Raw genomic sequence first — 23,629 nt, forward strand, 5'->3', positions numbered from 1 at the left:
GATTTTGACCCAAAAATCATGAAGCTACCCTGTGCTAAGTCAAAAGAACAAAGCTCAAGACCTCAAGCCCCCGATTCCTAAGAATATGTGAAACCCATTTCACACCGCTGCCCTTTTTTCTTTTAAAACGACTTAATTAATTGAAAGAATCATTCTCTTTCCTCTTCAAACGACATCGTTCCTTATCTTTAAGCTAAGCTAAGCTATGCCCTCATTTCCCCTAATAAACCACCAGCAGGCAGCAGCGGACCCTGCCACTCTTCCACTCTCTAAATTCCCAATTCCCCACAAACCCTAAGAAATCCACAGTAAGAAACACAAAGAGAGAGAGAGAGAGAGAGAGAGCGAGAAATCATCAAAATGGCGATCAAGCGGCTTCTCTCTCTAGCTCGCCGGTCCCACAAGCCATCATCTTCTTTCACCACGGCCCGATCATCTTCCTCCGCCGTCTCTCCACTCGCCGCCACCGCCTCTTCCGAGCCTCCGAAACCCTCCCCTCCTTCCCCGACCGCCATGATCTACGACCGATTAGCCCTCTCCGTCAAATCAAAGCTCCAGAAACTCGAAAACCCAGATCCCCGTTTCCTCAAATACGGTTCTCCTCACCCAACCGTAGCTTCCCACACCCACATCCTCTCTTCCCCCGAAACAAAAATTACAACTTTGCCCAACGGCCTCCGCGTTGCCACTGAATCTACTCTGTCTGCCCACACGGCCACGGTTGGGGTCTGGATTGATGCGGGGTCGAGATTTGAGACCGATGAGACAAATGGGACGGCGCATTTTCTGGAGCATATGATATTTAAAGGGACGGAGAAGAGGTCTGCGAGGGAATTGGAGGAAGAGATTGAGAATATGGGTGGGCATTTGAATGCTTATACTTCGAGGGAACAGACGACTTATTACGCGAAAGTTATGGATAAGGATGTGTTTAAAGCGTTGGATATTTTGGCTGATATTTTACAGAATTCGAAGTTCGAGGAACATAGGATTAGTAGGGAAAGGGATGTGATTCTAAGGGAAATGGAGGAGGTAATTAAAAAAATTGGATTTTTTGGGGAATTTCAATGGGTTTGGGAGGATATGTGTATTTTTTTTATTGATTTAGAAAATATTGACTCTGTTTTCAGGGAATATTGGAGGGAATTGGAATTGGTTTGTTTGTGTTTTTGCTTGGCATGTAGGAGGTAAATAGTAACTAGATTAATGGTGTTGGATTTAAAAAGTCAACTTTGCGGAATATATATAATCTTAAGGAAATGAAAGATTTAAAGTTTGACAAGCATAGGATTAGTAAGGAGAAGGAGGTGATTTTAGGGTAGATGGTGGAAGTAATAAAAAGATGGATTTTGGATTTTCTTTAATGTGGCTTTTGGCTATGTGTTTGATTGATTGATTTAGAATGGATTCTGATATGTTTGTGATTGATTGGTTTAGAATGTATTATATCTGTTTTCAGGGAATAGAGGAGGTAATAGGAATTGGGTTCTTTGTACTTTTGCTTGGCGTATAGAATTAGATGGAAGGGATTTAATCTTAAGGGTAAAAGTATAGATAAGTATGTTATTTGGTGAAAATAATTTGCTTCTGTTTTGCTAATAGGTGAAGGTAGTTCCTTAACCTTCTGATTTGGAGCTGTTTGCTTTGTTTGACACATTTGGCAATGATTGGTGTTTTATGGGCTACATGTGCTGTATAGGAATTTTTGGGGTTAGAAATAGATCTGCATGGACTATTTGGTTGTAATAAAAATTGCTGCGTTTTTTTATACAGAGAATGATATGTTAAGTATATTCTCTAGGTTGTTTTTTTTGGGTGGTTGGGGTGTGAAATAATATCTTTTCAAGCATTATAGGGATATTTATTATCACTATTTTCTATATTAAAAATGTTGTTTTGGTTTCACCAAATGCACTTGTTCTTTGTTTTATGATGTTTATTCGTAAAAAGGCTATTATCTTGGGGAATTTTGTAGGTTGAAGGTCAAACAGAGGAAGTTATTTTTGACCATTTGCATTCAACTGCGTTCCAATACACTCCTCTTGGTAGAACTATTCTCGGACCTGCTGAAAATATTAAGACAATCACCAAAGAGCATCTCCAGAACTATATTCAGACACACTACACTGCTCCTAGAATGGTATGCAAAGAGCTACTGTACCTTCTTGTGTATCTTCATTTAATATGATACGACAAAGTCCTTACAACTGATGAATATCTTGTTGTTCCATTGATTTCTTAGAACATCCTGTAAGGTACGTGGTGCAAGACTAGTTGTTTGTAGGTTCTTATGAATGTGTGTTATGTGGTAACTTTTCAGGTCATTGCTGCTTCTGGAGCTGTTAAGCATGAGGAAGTTGTTGAGCAAGTAAAGAAGTTGTTTACCAAGTTATCAGCTGATCCAACCACTGCTTCTCAGTTAGTTGCGAACGAACCAGCTACTTTTACTGGTTCTGAGGTGGGGGTGCCATGACAATATATTTTTAAACCTTTTTTATTCATTAATTTTCACTTTCAATGTGGTATCCCTTCTAAGGTATTATTTTCTTATTTTGAAAAAATTAGGTTAGAATGATCAATGATGATATTCCTCTAGCACAATTTGCGGTTGCTTTTGAGGGAGCATCTTGGACAGATCCAGATTCCATTGCACTAATGGTTATGCAGGCAATGCTTGGTTCATGGAGCAAAAATGCTGGGGGTGGAAAGCACATGGGGTGAGCTTTTTCATTAGGTGGAATCACATTTTAAAACTAACTTTGCTTTGGCAGTCTCAAGATGAGACTCTTCTGTTGCAATAATGTGTTGATTAGTTTTGAAAATCCTTTAAACAGCTCTGAGCTGGCGCAAAGAGTTGGCATTGATGAAATTGCAGAAAGCATGATGGCTTTCAATACGAACTACAAAGACACTGGTCTTTTCGGTGTCTATGCTGTTGCCAAGGTGAGGTTGCTGCCCATTTCTGTAATTTTTTATTACGATCTGAACAAAAATTGATTAAAAAAAATCAATATGTATTAGTTATAATTGACATTTTTGGGTTATAAAGTTGCCATATTCCTTGATATCATTATAGATACTTTTAATTCATCGTCTAGCAGCCTTTACATCTTATCTGGTTATTGTCTCCCCATCCCCCCACTTGCATTAGTTTAACTAAATTGTTTTGCATGTGTGAGTGGTTGCCTGTATGCTGTTCTATTTGTCTAATGTTTTAATTTTTCTTTTCATATTATTCTACCTTTTACTTTATAAATAAAATATTAAGTTTTATGTTCTATTTTCAGCCTGATTGTTTGGATGATTTGGCATATGCTATTATGTATGAGACAACCAAGCTAGCTCATCGTGTTTCAGAAGCTGATGTCATTCGTGCTCGTAACCAGGTAGCTACAAATGCTGCTATCTTTTCTTCGCTTTTGGTAGATACCAATTTTGACATTTTTGACATTTTCTATTGTTTTAAGAACTTCTAGCAGTTTGCTAATAGTATAAAACCAGCTGCCAATAGTTGATTTTGCACGTCTACATTAATAACAATGCACCAGTGAGTGCAGATGTTGTTTAAAGAGCTCAGTTTTTGTTCTAGATTTTGGTTGAAATAGTTCATTAGTATTTGTTATTTTTTTTGTCTTTATTATTCATGTTATGGTGCAGTTGTAGAGAAACTATACTCTTCAGTGGAAATCAATGTCACAAAGTTTTTCTTGTTCTTAGTTAAAATATCACTATGATGCCTGTGCTAGCTGATATCTTTTCATTCTCTCATGCCACTTTTCATCCTCTCACTCTTCAATGCATTCTTGAATGTTAACACTCACGGATCTCTGTATGGGATTTAGGCCTATGCCGTGTAAATAGTGAGTATTATGTAGCCATGTACTTAGCTTCTATAGCTGTTTCTTGTTGCAGTTGAAGTCATCCTTGATGCTTCACATAGATGGAACTAGTCCTGTAGCTGAAGATATTGGGCGCCAGGTACAAATTTTTGTCCGCATTAGAATGATTTTAAATTCTAGCAGTACAAGTTTTATCTTTTGAATCTGCACATAAGCTGTTTTTAAGCAAATAAAGTTGTAAATGATTCAAGGAGAATTCTTAATAACTAGAAACAAGATTCTTTTGATCATACAGAATTGTATGATCTTTAAAGAGTAGAGTTGTTTCATGCTGACCACGTTGCACAACATACACACCAGATAGTAGCAGTGCTTGAGCAGTTGTGGCAGGCATAACATATATTATCATTTATTACTCATATTTTAATTTTGTATTTGTGTTAATGTCCCCATCCTTGCAGCTACTTACATATGGTCGGAGAATCCCATTTGCTGAACTATTTGCTAGGATTGATGCTGTTGACCCAAGCAGTGTTAAACGTGTTGCAAACCGATATATCTATGACAGGGTAGGAGTTACAACCTAACCTAGCAGTTACTATTCACACTTTTGCTGCTTTAACTGGAATGGAGTCAAAAACAAATGAATGTTGGTGGAATGAGACGTTGAAATGGCAGTATATCACATATTAAAGCCGTTTATGTTTTGTGTTTGCAGGATATCGCAATTGCTGCCATGGGCCCCATCCAAGGTTTGCCGGACTACAACTGGTTCAGACGCAGAACCTACTGGAACCGTTATTAGATTGTTTTCCGTTTCCTTGTTTGTCCATGGATCATCTCCTTGTTGGGCAATCACCAAACATTTTGGCACTTTTACACAACCAAAAGTTTCCGGAAACACCCAAGGGTGGCATTTCTATTCATTTTGTAGGTTCTTGGTTCTGTAACTTTTGTTGTTATTCTGTAATAAGCATGCTGTCTTCAGTGTATGTGCTGAGAATCAGGAGAAATTCTTTTGCAAAACAAGGTAAATGATGCCGTAATGTTGATAAATTGAGTTGCATTTATATAGTTGGATCTTAGCTCTAAATGGCATTTATGTTTGAGCTGAAATATTCGGTGACACTGCTGGCGGTTGAACTGCCTGTTGGCCACCCTATCCCTATGCATCATTTTCATTCAGATTAATTGTTCAACAACCACTAATTTAATTATGCCACTGTGAATCACATGGTGCATATAAATCCTTGGATGGTATCAACAAAAATATGTTAATCCCTCGTGTGTCTTTTGTTTAGTAATAGGCAAAGAAGCTAATCAAATTATGAATTGAATTAATCTTATTAGTATTGTTATTATCTAGCACCAATCGCATTTCCTTGTCAATTGGAGAAAGATTGATTCATAGAAGAAGGCTTTCGAGATGTACGTATTAATCCTGTAACAACTAGCTGTTACCTGTCATCCAGTAACCCAGAGCAAGGGAAATGATAAACAGCAGGTTGGCTTGTATAGGTTAAGTAGTCGTCGTTTTCTTCTGCCTTTGTGCTTGTACTCACGTCAAGGGAAAAAAGCCAAAGCCATAAAACTCAAATAAAATCCTACCCTACCCTGACCAAAATTATAAACCAAGAATTTAAAATCCAATATTGAAGAAATTATGAGAAAAATAAAAGTTGGAGGGAAACCCTGTGTCGACAGTCGACAGTCTACAGACCGCGTGTGGCTGTGGGGTTGAGTTGGTGTGTTGAATGTAGTTGAGGTTAGTTAAAGCCACGACATTGATCCCTTTCCTCTCTTTCTCTTCTTCGTAACTATCGGAAACAAAAACAAACCCAACATAAATAAATACATATACATATATATATATATGTATATAGAGACACTCAACTCTTCCCTTCTTTCCCTCTTCCCCTTCAAACCCACATTTATTTTCTTCTTTTGTTTTCCTCAGATTTCTCTCCCCTTTCCTAAGTCTCATCGCCCCCCCCCCCCCCCCAACCATTCTGTTTCTTCTTCCATATATATTATCCATAAAGCTATAACCTTCTCTGGGTTTGCTTTGCAACGCAATAAACATGGCTTCTTCAATCTCGGTTCCATGCCCCAAGATCTCGTCTATTTTAAGAACAAATCAACTAAGCCAAACTCAAAGGATCTCTTTGCCTCTTCCTCAAAGTTCCACGTCTAGCTCCAAATCTTCCTTGTCATTTGGATCTTCAATCCTGGTCCCTGCATTTTCAGGATGTCAGGTTAGTTTCATGCTTCTTTTTTTCCTTTTAAAATTTAATTTCTTAAAGTTGAACCTTTTGGTTTTGTTTGAAAGAGGGTGGGATTTGGGTTGATGGGTTTTTGATAATATGGTTAATGGCTGTGGTTAGAGATCTGGTTTTTGGGATTTAGTTTGAATAATGCACGAATGGTTTGTTTATAGTTTTTAAATGTGGCTAACAAGTCTTTTAATTTTAAAAACTGAAGGATCATTTTTTTTCCCTCTTTTCCTCTGTTTATGCCAAATTTGTTTTCTAGACTTATGAAACCATCCGTGGTTGAGTAATATATAATAACAAAGCAAAAAAGAAATTAAAATTGAAAAAATTAAGAAAGAAAAAACTATAAATCAATGGCAAAATGCTTTCTTTCCCTGTAAAAGTTATTTTATTTGACTTATTAATAGACTTTTATATATACTTATTTCTGCCCGAAATCCCAACTTGTCTTGTTGAATTGTCAGTATGTCCACTGTTTTAAAATAAAAAGTTAACATGTTTTTGCTTCCGTGAAGTATTGCTTATATGAGAATGGCAATTCATATTCTAATCTCTCTCTCCTGCGTGGTTATAGTGACCATATTGAAGGCTTCTATCCAACACTGGTGTTTTGACAAAATCTTGATATATCACACGTAGAATTTCTTTTTTGCAATTGAATTGTCCCAATACAAAAGCGTGTATGCGTAAGCAGCGTTTGCTTTGTAGTGATGCAACTAACACGTGGGCGATATGCAGTGATTTTGGCAAAATGTTTAAATTTGCTGGTTGTTTCCTGATCTGGCTTTCATTTGCAGTGGTCTAATGGGAAGCAAACTACAGCATTCAAGGGGCATGCGCAACTTAATGAGGTGAGTTTTTAGCAGTGAAGTTGAAATCTCAATATTTAGATGAGATCTTTCGTAATGTTTACTAAACCAACTTTGTAAAATTAAGGTTGCTGCAGAGAAATCCTCAAATTCTATACCAGTAGTTGATGCAAAGCCTAAAGTTGAGTTGCCCAAGGAAAATGATAAATCTTCAGAGAACACTATTCCAGATGTTGCAGCAATCTCAGCATTCATGACACAAGTTTCGGACCTTGTTAAGTAAGTTGAAGCATCTCCTTATTTTGCGACTACTTGAATAAATGTGTTCTTTACAAGAAGCACCAGTTTCATAATCAATGTTGGTGTTATCTTTGATGAGCAGACTTGTTGATTCAAGAGATATTACAGAGTTGCAACTGAAGCAGTCAGATTGTGAGCTTGTAATAAGAAAGAAGGAAGCTTTGCAGCTGCCAGAGCCAGCGTCTCCCATCGTCATGCCACAATACATGCCTCATGCAATGTTTCAAACTCCACCTCCTGCACCCCCAGTAGCAGCTCCTGCTCCTGTAAGCCCAGCCACTCCAGCACCAGCACCTTCCTCACACCCCCCTGCTAAAACAGGCAGTTCGTCTCATCCTCCCTTCAAATGCCCGATGGCTGGAACCTTTTACAGGAGTCCTGCACCAGGTGAACCACCATTTGTCAAGGTAAATGCTTGTAGTCTTCTGTTAATGGTGTACCAGTTGAGAGCTTCTTTGCCATAAGAGCAGGAAAAGCTAATGCATAATTTAGTCTAAAATTTTTGTTCAACAAAAATATTCATGTGAACAAATATTCTGACATTTCTCAACTGGGTCTTTCAGGTCGGAGATAAAGTACAGAAAGGTCAAGTTGTCTGCATCATCGAGGCTATGAAACTGATGAATGAAATTGAAGTATGTTCATTCGCTTATTTTTAACTTAATTTACGGGCTCCCCCTGAAGATTCAGAAATTTAGTGTGCTATTAATATGAGAAAAATATAGTAGAACCATGAATAGTTATCTACCAATTTTTTGAGGTTAAATATTGCCAATAATTTATCTTGTTAGTGTTGGCGTAGATGGTTCATAATTCATTGGAACGCTTGATATCTCTAATTTCTTTGTACTCTTTATTCATTCTTAATTTTTTGGTTTCTCAGGCTGACCAATCCGGAACCATAAGCGAGATATTGGCAGAGGACGGAAAAGCAGTTAGTGTAGACATGGTAACCCCTCTCTCTCTCTCTCTCATTCTAAATATATTTATATATTTTGATATTAGTCTGAATCTCCTGTATTTCTGACTGCAGCCTCTACTTGTGATTGTGCCCTGAATAACTTGGGAAAGGACCTGTGTCAAGCTTTGTGGCAGACAATGTTTTTGGTTTAATCTTTATTGGGTTCTACACATAATCAGATCCAAATTACTCTTGTAATTTTTGAACTAATACTGCTTCTCTTGTGCTTCTGAGAATTATGCTGTTATGTTTGATACTTGGAACAAGGCAAGGCACAAGACTTCTCTTTACCAGATTGAACTCTTTTGTGCTTACTTTTGGACGTTTAGCAAATATAACTTATTCCTCTTTTTATCTTTCTCAACATTTTCTTTTCCTTTCTCGTCCGATTGTTGCTTCCCTGTTAATTTAAAAATAAAGAACTCCTGGTAAAGTAAAGATGGTAGAGAGGTTTTTATATATATATATATATATATATATATATATATATATATATATATATATATATATATATATATTTAAAAAAACTTTTTAAATTATTTAAAACAAATTTAAATAAACTTTTATTATCTTTAAGTTCAATTGAGTTTTTGTATTTTTATTTTGAATTGAATTAAGTTTTGTTGTTATGTGATTTTAATATCATAGTGATTAATGACATTTGATTTAAAATAAAAATATATAAATTTAATTGAATACAATAAAAAATAAAAAACTTATTTAATTTTTTTTTTATTAATCTAGAAACTCATTCCGAAGTTTGAAAGTTTAGTCTTGACTCGAAGTTGGTATGGAAAGAATTCAAGAAGTTTTGGTTCGTTACTTCTCAATGCTAATACTCCTGTAAGCATAAGAATAATTTATACATGTAACCCTGAATCATAAATTAAACTGGTTACATTATTTTTGCTCATTTACTTTGGAACACACCCTTTAATCCTGTCATACATATGAGACCACCCGATCATAAATCAAGCAATGTATTTCCCTTGGTATTATTTTCAAGATCCAATCTGAATAGTAAAGGCAGTATATTTCCATTACTTTTTTCTGTATATCTCATAAGAGTTTCCTATCGAACAAAGGTTACAAATCTGTCTAAAATACCAAGTGGTTAAAAGGAAAGAATGCACATTCTGACTCTAGAGCCAAATCAATATTACAAATGGAAACAGCTACAACAAAAATTAAAATGCATCCCCCCTGCCTGCCTGCTTGCTTTCCTCTCTTTCCTATTCTCCCTATCCTTTTTGCTCTTAACCTATCCTAATCCTAATTTCTATTCTTTTCCTTCAACCTAATGTACATGTTAGCCTACCTGTCATTGTATTTACATCTACCATCGCTGCCTACTGCCTCTGCTGCCGTAACTTTTCCTTCCACTATTACTCAGTCTCCGTACACCACCTTTCCAGTCTTCATCATCATAATCATCATCTTCATCCCCACCAGTCATGCGCATTGCTTTCCCTCCTCTCCTGGGATTTGGGCGCTTCCTTTTGATGTTTGCTGTGAAAATTGAGTAATCAATACTATCTTCCCTCAATGCGTTTTTAAATTCCTGTACAACAATCGAGCAAGTAAGAACTGATGTCCAAGATACTACAATGGAATTGAACTTCAATACTCTCATCTTCTGTCAAGTAAGACTCCTAAAATGTTAAAATTACCTGATATCTCTGCACCAATTCTTGATAAGTGCAAGGCAGGCTAGTGTGTGTTTCACTGATGTCAAAGGGAATGTTCTGCCTCGTGAGAACGTCCCCAGGCTTTATAGGTTCATTTGGAGAAAATGCCTAGTTATACAAAATAAGATTCACATGTGAAATCAGTTTCATATTTTCATTCAGGCAGAAAAAAAATGCCTCCAAATGCAAAGTCATGGATAAGCGTAATCTTAACCTGGCATCTTTGATCATTCAGGCTATAAACAATTTTTAGGTGTCTTTTCAGCTTCATGAGAAGCTGTAGTGCAGTAGCAGCAAGACAGTCGGCCTGGAATAGCACCAAAAGGATGTCAAAATAATAAAAGCATTATCATTAACCAGTGAACATCCTACAGCTTAAACCAAAATGCCAGGCAACCCTGTATGTTGGAAGCAATCGAAGAAAATGCCCTTTTTTTCCTAAAGCAAAGCATACAGACCTCCACGCAAAATGAGTTTATGCAAAAATTCAAAAGCATTCATTGCAGGGGATAGAAAAGTAAGGTTTGCAGGGTTCAAAAGTACCTGGATTTTTTGCATATCCTCTTCGGAGAGAGTATGAGTTTCAGAATGGTTCATCTTATGCATTGTTGTCTCCACTGCAGGAGTATAATGTGAAATAGACTCATGAGTGAGCTTTTGTTGGATTGCACCATTCAAATCAATGGATGTCATGTGATAGAGAGCAGGCTGAACCACAGCCTCCTCCTGAATTGTTCCATTCAAATCAACTGTAGCCATATAATTGAAAACAGCTCGACTATGATCCAGTTGAACGGTCCCATTTTCATTAGTTGTCTTCTGAGCATCTGCCTTTAGCAAATTTGAACTCAAGGCTTTCATATTTGCCTCAAGTGCCCCAGCTCTAACTTGTATTACTCGATTTATAGCATAGATCAAATAGAGCGGTTCATCAGGAGATGAGAATGGTAACAAAGCAAGAGTTTCTGTACAATACCTGAAAAAAGTAACAGACATCTCAGTAAAATTACTCACTGAGGTAGAATATTTAGAATTGGCATTGATTAACTCACATCAAGAAAGGTACAACTGAATCATTCCAGCTAGGATTATCAAATTTGCGCACAATTGAGGACATAAATTTGTTTCTAGCAACCCGATTTCCACGAATGAGCTTGTAAATTCTGGAAACTCCCAGCCTTGCTTGTGTTAAAGACCCAGCATCAGATTTCCCTTTCAAATTTCCAGAAAACTTGGATTGGGATTTTTCATTTAGATTTTCACGGGCATTGCCACTAATGGAACGCATGAAGATAAATGACATCTGAAGGCCATCTCCTAAACGGCTTTCGAAAAAAGCAGGATATCTGAAAAATGAAAAATGAAGCTTATATTAGATGTGCTAAGCAAATGGAAAGGACAGAGAAAATTTTAATAGCACAAGAGACGTACTTCTCATTCATATTCATTAGCAAATGATGAGCCAACTTTTGGTTGACTTCCAGAGGATCTGTTTCAAGAGCTATAAGGTATGGCACACAAGTAATAGGATGAACAAGACCTTGACGAAGCACAACTTCCACTATCTGCTTCAATAACATCTCAAGAAAATTATCAGTCCAAACGGGCAATAATAACAAAGAAACAAGTAGCATGTCGGTTAGACTTAATAAGTCCAACCATCTGCTAGAGAATCATATGTGCAGCTTCCAACACTAATCTGATAACAAAATTGGAATCATGTAAGACTTTCAAGGTACCAATTTTCCTTTTCCCTTTTTCTTTTTTCAAAGTCAACTTACTATCAAAATGATAGGTTTAAGACTCAAGCTACAAAATGATCACAAATATTTTTACAAAATTCTTGTTCAGAACTAACTGCCCTCTATCATTTACTTTAACTTTTACATTATTCACTCTCCTGATATGAGGTTCAGATTGAGTCCACGATAATAAAATTGCTTCCTCACAGAACAGACATGGTAAACAATATCTCACCTTTAGGGCAGATTGGCGAACTTCTTCATTAAAGTCCAAGCATCTCCCCAGAATATTATCCCAGTACAACTGGACTATACCCCCACAAATGTTAGTATCACCAGCACCTGCAGCTACAGGGACACTACCGCCACCTTCTACAGAATAATGAACTGCATCATTACCGGCTTTATCCGTTCCCATTTGACTTTCCGCATCAAGAAGATATTCCAACAAATTTTGCAACACTTGCATCTGGTTGACAGAATTGTTTAGTGTGTGTCTTACAAATAGAGAAATTTAGTGATATGGGACAATTTTACCTTAAGACGAACATTAGAACTTGGTGCTAATGCTGCCTCTAATATCTTCCCAATGTCTTTTTCCAACATATATTCAGGCCTAGCAATTAGAGCAAAGCCTAATGCCTAAAAAAAGAAGCCATAGAAACATAAGAATATGTTATGATATTAACATATGCTAATTGGAAAACTGAAGCAAACTCCAGTATAACTGAGTAGAGAAGAATGAAACTTACCTGCAGAGATCTAACCTTTATACTAAAATCATCCATTAGAAGATATTTTTTAAACAAACTAAGACTGCTGGCAACATCAATATTTTTGTTAGTGGGACCACTAAATAAAGAGTTTCCATAGCGGATTAGCAATCCAAGACAGAAGAGCGAACGCCCCACTTGCTGCAAAAAAAAAAGGTGTTGACTTAAGCTTTATTATTTACTTGCATGTCTGTTTACTTCAAGCCAACTAAGATTAAGATTCAAGGAAATGATAACAATGATCAAGGTGCTTACCTAAGTTTCTAATAATCCTAGAAATAAAGATTTCTTGCCAACACAATTTTTGATCAATAAATTAACAGGTGGTGGATTAAAAGAAGAAAGGAAAATTATAAGAAGTTCGAGATTTTCAATATCACCCTTTTCATTTTGCATTGCTGTACAACAGTAACTGGCCTCTAAATTTAATCATCCTAAAAATACAAAGTAGTCTTCTGGAATTTGAAATTAGAAATTATCACTTTTATTGCTTGTGTTGCACCTAACGAAAACCAAAATATGTGCATCTGACTAGCCAAAAGATTGCAGGTGGAAATAACAACAATGGAACATGCATGCAAAAGCAATTACAGAATGTATTTAGTACAGATTTCTGGCAATGAACCTGCTTGTTATCAGTTGCTTGGGAATCCAATAGTTTGAAAAATAACTGAATGAGGTACTCAACAACAGTACCACCATTCCCAGCCTTTTTAGTCACAGAACAAAGACACCTGCAATGAAAAATTAACAAAAAAAAATGAGGGAATTCAAAGCATAAATAGAATACCTTCTAAGTAACAGCGTGCAGTGGAGGGGATTGTTAAATGCAAAAACAGGCAAGAATATTCTAGAGTCACATCAATAAAGACATACATTAACTATTATTCGCCTCAAAATGAGTAAGTCACCCCTAAGCAGCCTCTATCAACTACTACTAAATAAGTGGTCAAGTATGATCTTCAAAAATATGTGATTCACAAAATAATTGCATCCTGACCAGAAACGGTAATTGGAGAGAGGCAACAATAAAAAATATAATAGGATCTAGTTAATTAGCTAAATAGTTCGAGAAAAGCAACATGCATGATGATTGCCCAGGGCTGGAAATTAGTTGACATGTCAATATGACAAGATGACAATACATGCATCTATGAATCCATGTATACACATAGATAGCTCGTGATACAGAGCAACAAGCAATGTATAACCAAGCATTAATCTGTTCAAATGCCACAACTTAATCAAAATTCATAAGATTCTCTAGAAGTTTTCATATAAAAGGTACAAAAAATGATTAGACACAAAATTACATAAAAAAATATAATTGAAGCTACAAGACAATGAAGTAAATGATATAGGAAAAACAATTATAGTAATTGACATAACAGTGTAGACTAGAATCACATTCCTAGGAGACAAACTCAACAAAAAATAAGTTCATGCCTTTGGCAGAAATAGGGATTTAAAAAACTTAAAACTTTATCAAACAACTAGAATTACAGCATACTAAAGACAGTGAAAAAGAAATTGAAGATACTTGATGCAAGCATGAACAACAGTCAAAAAAGAATGCCGGACAATCATGTGCTTCAAGTCCTGCTTTAGTTCTTCGATAACACTAGGAGGCAACTTCCGCATCAAAGGCACAACAGCATCAATTATAAAGATTATACTCTCCAGTAACTGTGCAACAACTCTGTTATCAACCTGAACATAAGTGAAAACAAATCAGGCATTGCAACCTAAAAACAACTGTATTATAGTGGTGAACAAAATGGCCAGAAACAAACTTTTGAAATTAATTTAAGAAAATGATGGAAATTTGAAGAAACTAACTTTTGCAAGTGCTTAAAGACAGCTATTGTTTCAAAGACTTCTTTGCACCCTCCCACAACAACAGATTGGGCCAATAATAAAAATCATTAGATTAACAAACACAAAGAGGATTAGTGGGAAGAAGCAATGAATCAGTGCAGTCTGGTTACAAGAATTTTAAACTCCACGCAATTAATCATATAATAGTCTGTTATTTCCAAAATAAATTTGGCTGCCTGGCAATTAATACTATCAAAAGCATGAATCAGAAAGGTTGGCTATTCATATGAATATACACAGACAACAAACACACAGTTTGTAATGACTTCAAAGTAAGAATGCCCAGAAAGGAAATAGATCCAAAAGATATGTATCAGAAAGGTTGGCTATTTATATGAATATACACAGACAACAAACACACAGATTGTAATGACTTCAAAGTAAGAATACCCAGAAAGGAAATAGATCCAAAAGATATCTGATCATATCCATATCGTATAAAAAAAAAAAATTAGTATAAGTTCCAACTGTAAATTACCTGACTCTTAAGATACGGCTGTAGAGTAATCACAAATTGGGAAGGATCAGAAGCTGGCATGCAAAGTGATGGGTCAACTACACAAAAAGCATGCAAGGCCAGCACATAGGGAAGTGTAGGAACCTCTGCTTCCACATTACTCATTTCCTCCACTTGCAATATTTTTTCCAGTAAGCACTTGCACATCAACTCACATCGCCTACGTACCGCTGCAAGTGAGACAGGGTTGATTCCAGCAGCTTTCGCTGATTGAGGGAAAAAATCGAGGACCAAGTTACGCTTAATCACAGTTACAAGAAACTGGTGATTAGGCAACCGCCTTAGCATTTCAACGATCTGCTCGGTCTTCTTAGCCACCTCCAATGGAACAGAACTACCATCTCCAGGATACTGAGTCTGCAGTCCAGAAGGTTCCTCAAACCAGAACTCATAAAATGTCTTACAGACAAGATCCTGAGGAAGAAAGAAAATTAAATACTATGAAAAAAAATGCCAGGAGAGCAACAGCTTCTACACACACACACACACACACACACACATATATATATACATACAAAAAGGTCAATGCTGCTGCCTTAAGTTAGAACAAGGAGCAACAAAAATTATTTTTTAAATATAAAAAGTACCAAGAAAAATAAACTTGAACAACATTGTTCCAGATGCACAGACACCAGCATCACGAAATACATGATTTCCATTGATTCCATACCTGAATGCTTGATTCATCATCACTAACACGAGAAATAATCTCGATGCAAGCACTTGTAAATCCTGAGAAGTTGGGATTCGCATTGCACATATCTCGAATAATTTTGATTGCTCGTTTCCGCACACTGACTCCAGTGTCTTTAATCCTCTCTGCCACCTTCTCAAAGTACTAATAACCACCATTTTTTTTTTTAAGCGGGGAGTGGAGCGCAGCAAAGACAATGGAAAAGCATGTGTTGTCAATAAAGCATGCCCTGCTTTCATAAGATGGAAAAGTGAAGTTTAAGTATACATACCTTTAAACCAACATCAGGATGTGAAGCAATATGTCTGCCAACAAGTTCCAGTGCTGCTTCTCTGACAGATATTGCAGAGTCACAAAACCTTCCCTCAACAGCCACTTGAACACGTTTGTCACCTAATACCTCTGGATCAGCTTCTACAATAATACTAACCTGCCATCATCATACAAATTGGAGGGAGAAAACTTGTTTTGTCAACAAAAATGAGAAATGAATATCCAAGTTCCAAATAACAGTAATTAAAAGTTTCAAGAATTCTTTCACTTACTGCTCGTAAAGCCTTAGCCCTAATTACAGGAGAGTTCTCTCTTAAGCTAACCTGAACAAAAACATGTAATAAGAACAAAGCCTGCCTTACCTACTAAATCAAGGACTTGTAAAATATTTTACTAACCAGAAGCAAGTAAAGAATCTTGTCAAACCCTCTAGAGAAAGAATTATTTTGTCCCAGTGCCAAAGCAATCTTCTTGACCGAATCCCTTATCAACAGTGAAGAAACGGTCCCTGAGTCACGCACTATTGCCTTTGATCTCAGTCTAGCAAGGTAGTACTTGAAATTTTGTTGAGATTTGGGGCCATCCTTATACCACAAGCAAAGATAACACCTGCATCCAGAAACATAAATTTTAACAAAAAAACAATTAGGAACAACTAATTCAATTGTCCACTTTCACATGCACAATAATTTGGAAAGAGCTTTGTTAGGTCCACACCATCGAACAAAGAGATGGATATCATCAATAGAAGCAGCATCTTGAAGATAATTCAAAAGCATTTGCTGAACAATTTCAACTTTCGTAATTGGATCAGAAGATTCAGACCTTTCTGAGCGACCATGATTCTTATTCTCATTATCCTGGTACTGTGACTCACAATATGATTGCAACACAAGAAGTTGCTTCTTACAGACACAAAACTGGCAGTACCAACTACGATTAGGAACTTCTTGTTCTCTTACCCCCATACAATCAGCATGGAAAAATCTTTGACAACCTTGGCACCTATACAACACTTTTTCTACCTTTCCATCCAAACAAATTGAACATACACCATTTGGGTAACTTTCATGATCGTTATCCCCACTAAGCAATTCTTCGGATATCCAGAACTTGTCGTTCCTACAGAGGAGAGAATCATGCTTCAACCTTGCTGCTATTGTGCCAACAAGATCAATTGCCATTGCACGTGCAGAGATGTCCTTGGATTTAAGACCGGCATTTTGGAGCAATAAAACACAAAGAACCTGCAAATGACAAGTTCCTTAGTCTTGAAACACTATCATCTTTATGTAATAATAATAATGAAAGAAATATACTCAAGTCTTTCGTCACCTCCAAAGCAGGAGCTGCAGCAGGATATTCTGGTAGATTTAATGTTGTCAGTAAATCAGTGACTAGATTCTCAATCATCACTTTCAACTCAGAGGCATCTTGAGTCTTTACAGAAGCAAGGCGCTGAAGGACACGGGTCCAGAAATGACAGCATGTATCCTGGACAGATTCATGACATTTGGTTAAATAACTATCATCAACTGAGACTTCCAAGATCGGACTCCCACTTGATGTTTGCTTTAAAGCTTCAGGAAGGTTTGCACTGCCATGGACCAACTGAATCAGCAGAGCCGTAACCATCTGGATCTGCCTCTGTTCTTCATCAGGTAGGTGATATGCTCTTAATGCTCGCTTTGAAAATGGTAACTTCCATAGCAGCTGAACCATTTCATCTATTATATATGTTCTATGTTGGGTGTAACAGTAGAATATCTGTATAAACACTAACAAAGATTCAGATTGAAGTACAATATCTAATTAGCACAAGTTATCTGTGTGTATGCATTTATTCATATATATCCTTTTAACTGCAAATAATTGGATTCATACCCCAGTTATCAAACCAATTGCTTTGAGTTGCAAGAGCTGTATGTTATCCACCAAAAAAGTAGTAAAGCTTGTCTTCAGCAATTGTAGAACACAACTATCAGATAATTTCTCAATCAACAACAAGTCCTTGAGTAAACCAAGAATAGTGCAGAGTTTTTGTAGTATAGCATTCACAGCACCAGAGACCCTATCAAGGAAAAAGTTAAACAATAAGAAGACACCTAACTTCTGCTATGCTGAATAACTTGCCATAATATTCAACGTATCAAATGAATCAAAGTTAGGGAACAGCATTTTGATAAGCACACTTGTTCAATGCTGATTTCTTGGCTTTAACACTCTTAGTACTACGTCGTTTCTTGCTAGCAGAACCTAGTTCAGCATCAAGCTCTTCGTCTTCATCATCTGGAAAATTGGATGTAAATAATCAGTTCAGTATCATAAAACAAAAATAATATACCTGCAACCATTTGACTGAAAGTGATAAACCTAGGGCATGGATTAGACAAAGATACAGTTAAGTCCTAAACAAATGAAGGCAGGAATGAACTTCTGACATGCTGTCACATTTAAAGACTCAAATGAAGGGAATTTTGTCATTGGAAAGTAGCACCTTTAAAAAAAGATCCAGTATTTTTGATAAATCAGATAACTAACCTTCAACTGCTCCATTTTCACTTGGTTTATGCAAGGCACGATATGATGGATCATAAGCTGACATAACATCCATTATCTGGTGCCTGGAGAACTCTAAAATCCTTTCAATGATCTGTCGAGAACACACAGAAACCATAACCCATGTTACAATGACAAAAAATAACAGACAAGTAACATAAGAACTAAAAGAAATCCACACCAGAACAGATCATATAACCACTAAATTTAACAAGAATAAAAGAAAATGAGGCGAGCAAAATGCACCAGCAGTCCATAACCTTTAAAAAAAGTTCCATTTTGATTCCTAACTTCTCAATTTTGTTATTTAAATCCCAAACCTTACAAAACATTACAATTTAGTTCTTCCAATAAATAATTCTGTTAAAATGGATATAAAGTACTAACATGACAACCTGGACATTTCCATTTATTTTAACAGATTTATTTAACAGTAAAACATTATTGGAACAATTAAAGAGGTTTGGGTTTTGAACAGAACAACTGAAAGGTTAAGGACAAAAATATAACTTCACTAAAAGCTTATGAACTTACACGCATTTTACTCAAATAAGGCACATACCTCTTCATGATATAATTGCTTTGGCATGTCATTATGTGCCATTACTGCCAAAGAAGCATGAATGGACTCCAGGGCACAAAAAACTGAAGAGAATACATCTGAGTCTTGCTGATACATTTGAACAAAAAAAATGAATAAGGCTGATGGTACACAAAAAGCTCATGAAACAAACTATAAAAACTGCAAAATCAGAAAAGAAAAGAAACTGAAAAACATCAGAAATAAACAAATTAACAGTCTCAATAGGAACATCACAAACAGATATGTCTGATGTGTATTCTGTCATATAGTAACAGTAAACACATTCTTTCACATTTTTGTTTCCTTTGCGTTCTTACAATTAAATCAATAACAATCCTACAGCAAAGTAGAAAGAAGAATCCTTGAAAAAGAAGACACACATGAAAACAAATCAATAACAAAATAAGGGAAAACAGTTTATGCTGTACGACTTAGATTGGTTAACAAGCATCAAGTCCCAATGGAAAACCTGGAAACAAGATGGTGCTAAACCATTTATATCAAAAGGCGAAATATGATGGCTTAAGTTTGACCTAAGGTCTATCCCAACCCAACCTAGCTGTTTCCTAACATGAAGGCAAACATGAGAACAACAAAAATGATAGTTTCTAAACAATGCATCATTGAACCTGAATAATCATAACTTACATGCTCACATTCATCAACCGACAAACCTTCTGCTCGATGTATCTGATGATCTAGAACCCGTAATAATTTCACAAGGTTATCTACAGGAACCAAATGTAGAAGTCTCTTTGTACGTACAGACATAATTTCATTTACAAGCATTCTAACATCGTTGACAGGCAATGACAACCATTCTGTCTCATCCCGATCATCACTGGGAATTTGAGCTCTGCCACAAAAGTCCTCTAGCATCTCACGGAAGTGCCCAATGATGGCATCTAAAGAAATAAAAAAATCTATGTTAAAATATTAATGAGAAGAGGGGAGGAAGGGTGAAAAAAACCCAAGGCAACCTTGAAGCTCTGTAGGATCTGGTCGAACCGATAAGCCAACATCATTAGCAGCTTTTTTCTTGCCTTTTGGCTTCCTGGAAGAAGATTTCGGTGCATCCTGCAATTACATCAATAAAATTAAGTACGTTCAAATAGACTAAGCATTAATAGCTAAATTGAAATCCATGCATACATTAGCTATGACATCAGTCTGCTGATTGTAAGTGCTGCTAATGTCTCTCTGGAATTGACTAATATGAGGAAAACTTGACTCGGGTGGCTTCCTTTCAAACACTGCACCACCAGAGACTTGCTCCTTAACAAGACCTGAGAGACTTGAAGAAATGCAATGAACAATAAGCGCAGATATATTAAATTTATGTAAATGATATCACATCATCCAAGATAGAGAACAAGAATACAATGCACAAGATCGCATTCATACAAATAATAGAGGGTGAGAAAACAAGGACTTTAATTACATCAAGCACTCCTAAAACTTGCTTTAGAACATGATCCGGCAACTACAGCAGCAGAATGATGAACAGGGAGATAAAAGTAAACAAAGAAAAAGAAAGGAAAAGAATGGACTTAGAACTTAGACATTTATACAGTTTTGCTGATCCAAAACTTTGTATAAATGGCAAATCAGCAAGCATAGAAGAGGTGTGAAATTAAGAGCATTCCTGCATGTACAGACTCCAGACATATATATACACAATCAACTCTTAATACCTACCCATTCCATCCACAATTTCTCCGCATTACTTCCTCTTCAATCTTCTCTTAAGTAATAAATTTTCATACAATAGCTACTAGGCACAATTTCTTCTCATGTACCACTCAAAACCCCATCACCAAAAGAACCTATACCACTTTTGGTATCTATGCCAACTATTTTCATCCAGAATGCAGATCATCAGGGCTAAAGGACTATGCCATTGTGGTTGAGATTATTCACAAAGTAGAAAATCTGGGGTAGAATTGAACAACATCAAATTCTGAAGTATCACACATCAGCGATTCCTCATGCAATAAACGTAAGTGGGATTCATTACAGCAATTCCCATGCAGGAACCTGAGTTCAAATTTTTTACGAAGGCTTTGATCGGGTAATGAAAATAGCTCATAGTCATCTCTCTAGAAATCACATTCTAATATTGTGAAGAACCCATCTACATATATCAGAAAGAAATATCACACCTTGGCACAATTTTTGTAGAAGTAGCACAACTTCACATATCAGGGGCATCAGAAAAAACAATTACGAGGAAAAAGAGCAACCAAGAGTACTTTGTTTACCAGGAGTGACATACTCAAATGCTGCAGGGTTGTATTGGAGAACTTGTACATGAAGTTCCAAGGGCTCCACATAGTCATATGTAGCTGAACTCGCCTCATCTCTAAGATTCCTGCAAGCAAAACCAAGTATAAACAAAAACTGTAATCCATTGCAACATAATAAAACAAAGCAGGCTTTTAAAGGACAATTTTGAAGAACGTGCCAAAACTATGAAAGTAGACAAGGAGTTTTGTTAGTAAGTGTTTTTAACTTCATGCATTAATGCTTATAAACTATACAAAGAAATTTGGAAAGTAAGAATCTTTTCATATTCTTATCAAGAAAGTGCCAGCCAAATCATGCTTAACCAAAAATATAACCTAATTCCTTTATCAAAAAAAAAAAAAACCTAATCCGAATCGCTTATACGTAAGACTACTAAATCCCTAATGAATCACTTTTATTCAAATTGCTTGTTTGTTACTTTTTTTCTATTTGCTTTTTGCTTTTGAAAAATCACAATTACAATAATTTAACATCAAAATGCATAATTTTACTTTTAACTAAGACAAGTATGATAAAATTAGATTTGCATTCTAACACTAAAATTTCACTACCTTCAGAAAACACTAAAATTTAAACTAAAAATTTCAAGTTTACCGGGAATTTAAAAAATTCAGCTAAAAACAATACGCTTACAGATATGAAACATCAGTTTCGCGAAGCAGATCGGCGATTCGACTAGACTGTGCAATAATTTCCGGTCGATTCAAAGACCTAGAAGCTCCACCAGTCGGGTCGTCGAATAGTAGGAGCTCCGGATCCGAAGCGCCACAGAAAACGGGCAACGAAGGAAGAGGCAAGCACTGCGCGACCTCGGAGTGGATGGTGTTGGAAAGGCCGATACCACGGTGGGCCAAACCCATCAGTCCCGGACCCGGTTGGTCCGAAACCGCGGACGTGCTGCTTGGATTGCTCATCGATTGTTTAATCGGCGAGCGAGGGATTTGCTGCAGAGAGAGAGCATGAAGAGTGTAGAAGGGAGTGGTAGTTTCGTAATAATGTAGAAATCTGGGGATAATTTGAAAGGAATTAGGGTTTCCTTGGAGAAGTTGAAGAGCTTTTTGAGCCCTAAGAAAAGATTGGGAAGAAGAGAGAAGCAAATGGCGGGGAAAAAGTGTGAAAGTTTTTGGGGGGATTTTTTTCGATGAATTTTACTTATAGCATGCTTAAAAATGGAATGGGGGATATTACTTAGGTTACTAAAATGCCCTTGGTGGACTCTATTTTCCTACTATCTAGCTTGGTGGAGAAGCTCTATGTTCGATTTTCAATTTCTTAATCGTCGATTATGTTCTAATGAAGGTGATTTATAGGGTGATTAAGGTTTTTAAAAATTGGGAATTCAGTAATTTACAGAACTACCCTTGGGTTCTGCCTCGCTGTCATCGGCAAGCGTCAGCTCCTGCTACTCAGCTTATCAGATAAGTTTCTCATTTTGTTTTTGTTTTATTTGGTGTGAAGAAAGGAATCTTTTTTGTTTTTTGAAAAAAACGAAAATATAAATAGAATAATAAGTAGAAAAATATAAATATTTGAAGAAGAAATTTCAAAATTCATTTGTTTCCAATTGTATCAGTAAAATATTTTTGTTTATTATATGATGTGAATATACATATGTGAAACTTTTATGGATATATTTTGAAATTAGACTCCATTGATTTTCTTTATTAAATAAAATTAATAGCATTAAAGTAGCCGTTGCTTTTAAAAAATTCTGACGTTAATATGGAGTTTTGATCTCATCAACTTGGTTATACGGAGTCACTATAGAATCTTGATATAATTTAATCACAATTTTCAAAGTAAACCTCAACTTATAATAAGTACATCAAAATTGTTTTAAAATATTTGAATTGAATAAATTTGACTTTTTCTTAATAAATTCTTATTTCAGTTTAAACTTTGTGATTGTAAATAAATTATTTCAAAATTTTGTGATAATTCACATGAATTTAAATGAGAAAATTATGAGAAATAACTTTTCTCATAAGCTCAATTCAAAAATATAATTTTTTTGTAATTTTAATTATTTTAACCAATTTTTGGCATAACTTGACAACAATACCCTTTAAACAATTTTAGACAAGTTAAAATGGTTTCAGTTTTCTCTATCCCGCCATCTAGACAAAAATTTTAAAATTAAATCTCGATTTTTCTCTTTGGTCAAATACTATCTATCTCGCCATTCGGAGATGACATCAAGTTTTTTATTATTTTGTTTTATTTTTTTAGATAATGGATCTTGGGGTTCTCAAGGACGATAAACAGCGATTTTACTCTTTTATGATGATTGCAGGCAGTATGATGAATTTAGTAATTGGATGCTTTCTGGTGATAACTTGTTTCGAAACGTGTGTTGTGATGGAGATGCCTGTGTTGATGAGTTGGATCAGATTGGTTAAGATGATGGACTCAGGAAAAAAAAATAGCTAAAGT

At 36.0% G+C, this 23,629-nt stretch overlaps 3 protein-coding genes across 5 annotated transcripts; 2 read left to right on the forward strand and 1 right to left on the reverse strand.

The window, feature by feature from the left end:
• Positions 1-243: 243 nt before the first annotated feature.
• MPPBETA (Insulinase (Peptidase family M16) protein) lies at positions 244-4,932 on the forward strand. The gene is made up of 9 exons (XM_007032637.3): positions 244-1,032; positions 1,976-2,140; positions 2,321-2,458; positions 2,566-2,717; positions 2,835-2,943; positions 3,288-3,386; positions 3,913-3,978; positions 4,301-4,408; positions 4,558-4,932. The coding sequence occupies exons 1-9, from the start codon at positions 361-363 to the stop codon at positions 4,642-4,644; spliced, it is 1,596 nt and encodes a 531-aa protein (XP_007032699.2). The 5' UTR covers positions 244-360; the 3' UTR covers positions 4,645-4,932.
• A 705-nt stretch (positions 4,933-5,637) lies between these two features.
• LOC18601625 (biotin carboxyl carrier protein of acetyl-CoA carboxylase, chloroplastic-like) lies at positions 5,638-8,546 on the forward strand. Its single transcript, XM_007032639.3, has 7 exons — positions 5,638-6,094; positions 6,910-6,963; positions 7,049-7,200; positions 7,304-7,628; positions 7,785-7,856; positions 8,105-8,170; positions 8,255-8,546. The coding sequence occupies exons 1-7, from the start codon at positions 5,921-5,923 to the stop codon at positions 8,276-8,278; spliced, it is 867 nt and encodes a 288-aa protein (XP_007032701.1). The 5' UTR covers positions 5,638-5,920; the 3' UTR covers positions 8,279-8,546.
• A 650-nt stretch (positions 8,547-9,196) lies between these two features.
• On the reverse strand, positions 9,197-22,344 carry EMB2773 (PHD finger family protein). Of its 3 annotated transcripts, none has more exons than XM_007032643.3 (27): positions 21,830-22,344; positions 21,165-21,260; positions 20,042-20,183; positions 19,870-19,966; positions 19,538-19,794; positions 18,869-18,976; positions 18,289-18,400; positions 17,940-18,036; positions 17,632-17,818; positions 17,083-17,514; positions 16,465-16,994; positions 16,146-16,356; positions 16,020-16,070; positions 15,746-15,904; positions 15,451-15,618; positions 14,742-15,194; positions 13,926-14,095; positions 13,011-13,119; positions 12,365-12,526; positions 12,150-12,254; positions 11,848-12,081; positions 11,302-11,435; positions 10,923-11,216; positions 10,414-10,846; positions 10,085-10,177; positions 9,853-9,978; positions 9,197-9,743 (listed from the first exon to the last, which is right to left on the reverse strand). In XM_007032643.3, exons 1-27 carry the CDS (start codon positions 22,108-22,110, stop codon positions 9,519-9,521), a joined length of 5,466 nt encoding a protein of 1,821 aa, XP_007032705.2. In that variant the 5' UTR covers positions 22,111-22,344; the 3' UTR covers positions 9,197-9,518. The 3 variants fall into 3 exon arrangements, with proteins under 3 accessions (XP_007032705.2, XP_007032702.2, XP_017975286.1); XM_007032640.3 differs by having other exon boundaries at positions 20,042-20,175; positions 21,151-21,260; XM_018119797.2 differs by having other exon boundaries at positions 20,042-20,175; positions 21,830-21,969.
• Positions 22,345-23,629: the final 1,285 nt, after the last annotated feature.

The sequence above is a fragment of the Theobroma cacao genome, chromosome 4, assembly GCF_053813885.1.
Source record: "Theobroma cacao isolate CCN51 chromosome 4, ASM5381388v1, whole genome shotgun sequence".
Taxonomy (NCBI): Eukaryota; Viridiplantae; Streptophyta; class Magnoliopsida; order Malvales; family Malvaceae; genus Theobroma; species Theobroma cacao.

What these genes read in the sequence shown, in the direction of transcription:
- MPPBETA (XM_007032637.3), top strand. Translation starts at nt 361, where the DNA reads ATGGCGATCAAGCGGCTTCTCTCTCTAGCTCGCCGGTCCCACAAGCCA. An exon ending in CTACTTTTACTGGTTCTGAG is followed by an intron (nt 2,459 to 2,565) that starts GTGGGGGTGCCA and finishes TGAAAAAATTAG; the next exon opens with GTTAGAATGATCAATGATGA. An exon ending in GTGTCTATGCTGTTGCCAAG is followed by an intron (nt 2,944 to 3,287) that starts GTGAGGTTGCTG and finishes TTCTATTTTCAG; the next exon opens with CCTGATTGTTTGGATGATTT.
- LOC18601625 (XM_007032639.3), top strand. Translation starts at nt 5,921, where the DNA reads ATGGCTTCTTCAATCTCGGTTCCATGCCCCAAGATCTCGTCTATTTTA. An exon ending in CTGCATTTTCAGGATGTCAG is followed by an intron (nt 6,095 to 6,909) that starts GTTAGTTTCATG and finishes TTTCATTTGCAG; the next exon opens with TGGTCTAATGGGAAGCAAAC. An exon ending in CAAGTTTCGGACCTTGTTAA is followed by an intron (nt 7,201 to 7,303) that starts GTAAGTTGAAGC and finishes TTTGATGAGCAG; the next exon opens with ACTTGTTGATTCAAGAGATA.
- EMB2773 (XM_007032640.3), bottom strand. Translation starts at nt 22,110, where the DNA reads ATGAGCAATCCAAGCAGCACGTCCGCGGTTTCGGACCAACCGGGTCCG. An exon ending in CGGTTGATGAATGTGAGCAT is followed by an intron (nt 18,977 to 19,537) that starts GTAAGTTATGAT and finishes CAAATGTATCAG; the next exon opens with CAAGACTCAGATGTATTCTC. An exon ending in ATCCTGATGTTGGTTTAAAG is followed by an intron (nt 15,619 to 15,745) that starts GTATGTATACTT and finishes GGTGGTTATTAG; the next exon opens with TACTTTGAGAAGGTGGCAGA.